The 4,878-nt window shown below is 42.2% G+C and overlaps 1 protein-coding gene across 2 annotated transcripts in view; it reads right to left on the reverse strand.

Moving 5' to 3' along the window:
- Positions 1-6: 6 nt before the first annotated feature.
- HSPA12A (heat shock protein family A (Hsp70) member 12A) overlaps positions 7-4,878 on the reverse strand; it is a 97,534-nt gene continuing 92,662 nt past the window's right edge. For both annotated transcript variants that reach the window (XM_019502890.1, XM_019502889.1), the window contains 2 exons: positions 2,864-2,967; positions 7-1,478 (listed from right to left, as the gene is read on the reverse strand). In XM_019502890.1, coding sequence (XP_019358435.1) covers positions 844-1,478; positions 2,864-2,967 — 739 coding nt within the window. In that variant the 3' untranslated portion in view covers positions 7-843. The remainder of the gene's footprint in view (positions 1,479-2,863; positions 2,968-4,878) is intronic.

Genomic DNA, 4,878 nt, shown 5'->3' on the forward strand with positions numbered 1-4,878 from the left:
CACAAAAGTCCACAACTGAGCACGTTTCCAAAAAAAAAAAAAAAAAATCAATAGGACATTAAATATAAAAGGAAATGCAGTCAGCCTTCAGATTGCTCTAATAAACATAAATAGAAAGACCCTGAAATGGCAAGTTCCATTGTTATCAGAGAAATATGAAATTCGGAGCTTGGACAAACTATAGCAGTAGTTGGCCTTCTGAAAGGCCAACATTTTCAAACTTGACTACATAATGTTAGACCCCCCTAAATCCATTTTATAGTGGGAACCCAAAATAAAAAGACCTAGTTCTCAGAACTGCCAAGCATTTGCCATCATTTGCAATGAAGTCAGTGGGAACTGCAGGTAGTCAGTACCTTTAAAAGTTGCCCACTTTTCTTCATATGCTTAACTATGGATTCAGGAAACTTACCTTCGGCCTACAGGCTGAAAATACTTGCTAAAAGAAAGCTGCGAGCTAGGAATTTGTTTTATTGTTAAGACTGCACTCTTCAAATAATTAATCTCCAAAACAACCCTGGTAATCAGTTTGGAATATTCAGTTTAATCCTTTAGCACCTGACAGCTCATACTGTTTAATTAGGACAGCATTTTAATCTCTAGTGATTTAGGAACATTTACATCCAATAGGATATGTGCTTGTAAATCACTTGGGAGCCTTTCAAAATCCATTTTAGCTCATTCAAGGGCAAACTGCCCCCCAAAACAAAAAAAACCCGCTGATCTATCCCCACCTCTTGGCTGTTCTCAGCCTGCTGAAATTCAAGTGTTACATATGAAAGTCAAAAAATGGAATACTGAAATAATAGTGTCACAGATTGGCTGCGGGGTATGAAAGGATGGTTAGTAATTTAAGAAATCAATACCAACTTTGACACTTTTAGAGGTGGCAACATCAATGGCCATGGCTTTGATCTCAGTGTCCCCAAACTGCATTAGCGTTTTGATCTCCCTCCGATTTGGCACAGAGATATCAGTTCCTGTGAGATCCAGACGAAGAGTGCCGCACTTTTTGACTCCAGATTCACTGATGAAACTAACGTTATCTTGTTCGGAGCTGTAGATATTGATCACTATTACCAACTGGGAAGGTTTGGCAGGCGTGTAACTGCGTGTCACAGTTTCTCCAAGAGCGACAGATTGGTCAGCGGAGATAAATTTGTCAAAGACGTCAGTGCACCAGCGTGTGCCGTCTTTAACCAGCAGCTTCTCTGGAGGGTGCTTTCCTTCCACAAACCGGTTCAGAACGCCAACTCCATAAGTCAGAGGGGAACGGCGCACTTTGATGACGGCAGGGTCTAGGCCAAAGAGGACCGCTCCCTTGAGGATAGTGAGCCCTACATCCTGAGGAATGATGACGCGGCACTTTGAACCGAAAGCAGTTTGGACAGCTTGTTGAAGTAAGGGGGACTCCGCAAATCCCCCCACCAGGAACAGAAACTTGACACTGGTCACTTCTGGCTTTTCAAACACATTGCCTAGACAGAGAAACAGAGTCCGTTCTGAACCGTTCCACGGTCATGCGCGATTGCCCCGAACGGGGAATATGTCCCTGAATAGGGAATATCACTCAAAACAAAAGAAATGTTTAAAGCATATATGCATTCAAAAGCTGGCTTTGCATTCCTGTGCAAAACAATCCACAGGCAGGAAACTACCAGGTAAAATCTTCCTCCTGCTCTCCTGACATGCAAAATAGCAGTCAGGTATCCCCAATAAAAGCCTTTTTTATTGAATTCCACACAATCACCCAATTTTAAATAATATTACTATTTCTGACCCCAGAATCTCAACTGACAGGGATTCCAGCTGAAAAACAGTGCTTCCTTAAATTCTTACAGATGTGACCTCTGAACTGAAAGCGGCGTCCCCAGGTCTGGCCTTGCTATGAATTTCAGGTAGTCTAATTTTATCATCACCCAGCTAGTTTACATACTTCAGTCACGTTGCCTCACTTACCTGTCAAGACGATATAATTTTAGTTCTCTCCCCCTTTACTCACACATAAACTACTTTGTATTAGCTGGTTTATGCTATGCTATTTCTAAATTAACTATTTTTTCATATAGGATGATCAAATTGGATACTACGCTCCAAATATACAGCCTACACAGTGCTTAGTGATAGAAAAATGTTCTTATGCTTATACTTTATATATTATATCCCACTGGGTTCAAGCATATTCAACTGAGAATTTAAATACTGGGCAAAACAATAAAGAATACATTGAAAGGACAGTCCTGTACTGTCCTAATAAGTATTTTTTTTATCTTCCTGCCATTAATTTGTATACTTTCTGAACCAAAAAAAAATAAATAAAAATCAGGCACTGGGGTAATTGGTACATTTCAGTCTTCTAAAGTTTTGTATTTGTGAAAACTCAAGTGAATAATAAATACTGGGCACATCTACATGGGATGCTTACTGCGCATTAGCCTAATAACACTGGGCAGTAGTGTGTTACGGCACAAACCATACTAATAGCCTACTACACAGTGTTATTAGGTTAATACACTGGTGCTACTGTGCAGTAACTTTAGGTACTGCACATTTAGTTATTACTTTATTAAGATAGTACTAAACTAAATGTGCAGTATCTAAAGCGCATTAATGAACTTGTGGAGATGCCCACAGCTACAAAACAGCTAAAAAAGTATCGATTAAAGATGTTACCTGACTTCAAGCAACCCTTCCTAGGCATCTTCAGAAACTGAATTCCTTGCCACCATTTGTGGCATACTAGGTGGGACTCACCACCCTATTAATCCTAATTCCCACTTATTAGGCTAGTATAGGTGGGTGTTTAAATAATCTAGGCCGCCGTCTCAACCCAATCAAGAAACAATTGCACCTTGATACGTACTAAGATGTTGAACAATCTGGTCAATTGTAGGTTTGAAAAGGGCATTCATGGCATCTGGACTCATCCTTAGCATTCCTTGAGAAGACCATTTCACAAAATCCACGCTGCAAAAAAAGGAAGGTAGTTTTCATTTTAACAGCAAACTGTGAAATGCAGCGATACAACAAGACTTCATCAGAAATTCAGATTACAACATCAGCCTGCCCACAGCACACTGACTCTGCTTTCCTATAGCAATGTAACAATTAGCAGGAGGAATGTATTTTTTGCTTTCTGTTTACCAGTGATGTTCCTTGCCGCTTCCTTGCAGCATCCCTAACATTCAGCTGCCTCCTGAAAGAGTCTGTTTTCCATCCAGTCTGCTCATCCAGATTCATGTTAATGCAACCCCCCAAAAATGTGACTATTTCAGTATTTCAGTAACAGTAGCAGCCAACCTTGATGCCACTGCAAGCATACAAGGAAAATAAAACGGGCCCAGGAGATCTACGGATGCAAACAACATCAGGCTGGCATAGAAGGCAATTCTGTTCTTGGAGTAACTTGTGAGGTGTAGGCAGGATGCCCAGAAAATGTTTGTTAAATCAATACAAGAGTGAGTTAATTCTATTTCTGACTCACTTGCATGAGCTGGTTACAGCTCAGTAAATGTTATCCTTCTCATTGATGTATTTTTAAGTGTCACCTTTGTAAGTTGCTTTCTTTCCCCTGGTACTGTCCTGCTGACAGGGCCGTCCCTAGGAGGGTGTGACTTGGGGTAACCACCCCGGGCTCTGAGGAGCTGGGAGGAGTGGCTGCGGCAACCCCGTGCCCCTACCACCAGCTTCATGTCCAGCTGCTTGGCACCCCCACCAAATCCCCCGCTGCCGATGACAGTGGCAGCTTCTTCAAGTCTGGGATGCATGGGATCAGAGTGGAGGTGGGGCCCCGTATGGGCTGATTTCCCCTGGGCCCCACACCCTGCTCGGGTCAGCTCTGCCTGCTGATTCCTTCTCCATTTTTCTGGCATTTAAATTACTTTCAAAATGCACCATTCAGAATACTAATGGGAGGAAGATAGTCCTACTCCATAGTAAGCAGGGTAACATTTTCAAACATGCCTAAATATCGTAAGAATCTAAGTCTCATTTGCAAAAGTGATTTTGACTTAAGTTCCTAAATCACTGAGGCTTTTACCAAGGAATAAGTAGGTGTGGGCTCCTTCATTTCACATGAAACAGTCATTAGATAAAATAAGGGGCCATGCCTGGGAGCAGGATCCAGGTCATCTCTGCTTCCTAGGGAGATGCCCTGATCACTAAGTTACAAAGTCAAGGCTCCCTCTTGTGCTGTCTTTCTGGCCCAGCGAATGCTACACTCTTTACTGCCCAGTTTCAGTAGGAGGGATGGAGCGTTATTCTGCCTAAAGTAGCCTACTGCCTGGTAGTTAGGACACCCTCTTGGGCAGTAGAAGATGTGTGTTCAAAGCCCCTCAGGAGAATTACACCTGGATTTTCCACTGCTCGTCAAAACGCGCTAAGCATTGGCTACTAGGCCTATGCGAAGTGGTTAGTATTCGCTTCAGATTCAGCCATTTCAGGGGACAGTGACTCAATTCGGTGATTTGAATCACTGTCCCAAACTGATATGGCCAAATCTGATTTGGAGATTTGGTTGTTCCCAAATTGGCCAAATCTCTGAATCAGACAGGCCCCATCCCCCACCCACTCTCCCAGCCCTGTCAACGGCTGCCCTGCCTGGCCCCAGCTCCTGGCTCTTAAAAAAAAACCAAAAAAAAGTCTCAACCAGCTCTGTTAGACAATGAATCAGTACAAGAATGTTTTAATTTCTAAGATTAATTCAGGAGGTTACATTTTCTTAAGGGGTTTTGCTTTCTCTCATTCTGGACCTTATTCACTAATATCATTTCCAAGGAGGGGCAGCTAATTCTGACAAAGGAAGCATGTATTTCTATTGAGCTTGCCTCCCACACACATTGTTTCCATATAATAGATGGTCTATGATTAAGTTCTTGT

The sequence above is a fragment of the Gavialis gangeticus genome, unplaced genomic scaffold (genome assembly GCF_001723915.1).
Source record: "Gavialis gangeticus isolate Ggan-Ray unplaced genomic scaffold, GavGan_comp1, whole genome shotgun sequence".
In the NCBI taxonomy this organism is placed as follows: domain Eukaryota; kingdom Metazoa; phylum Chordata; order Crocodylia; family Gavialidae; genus Gavialis; species Gavialis gangeticus.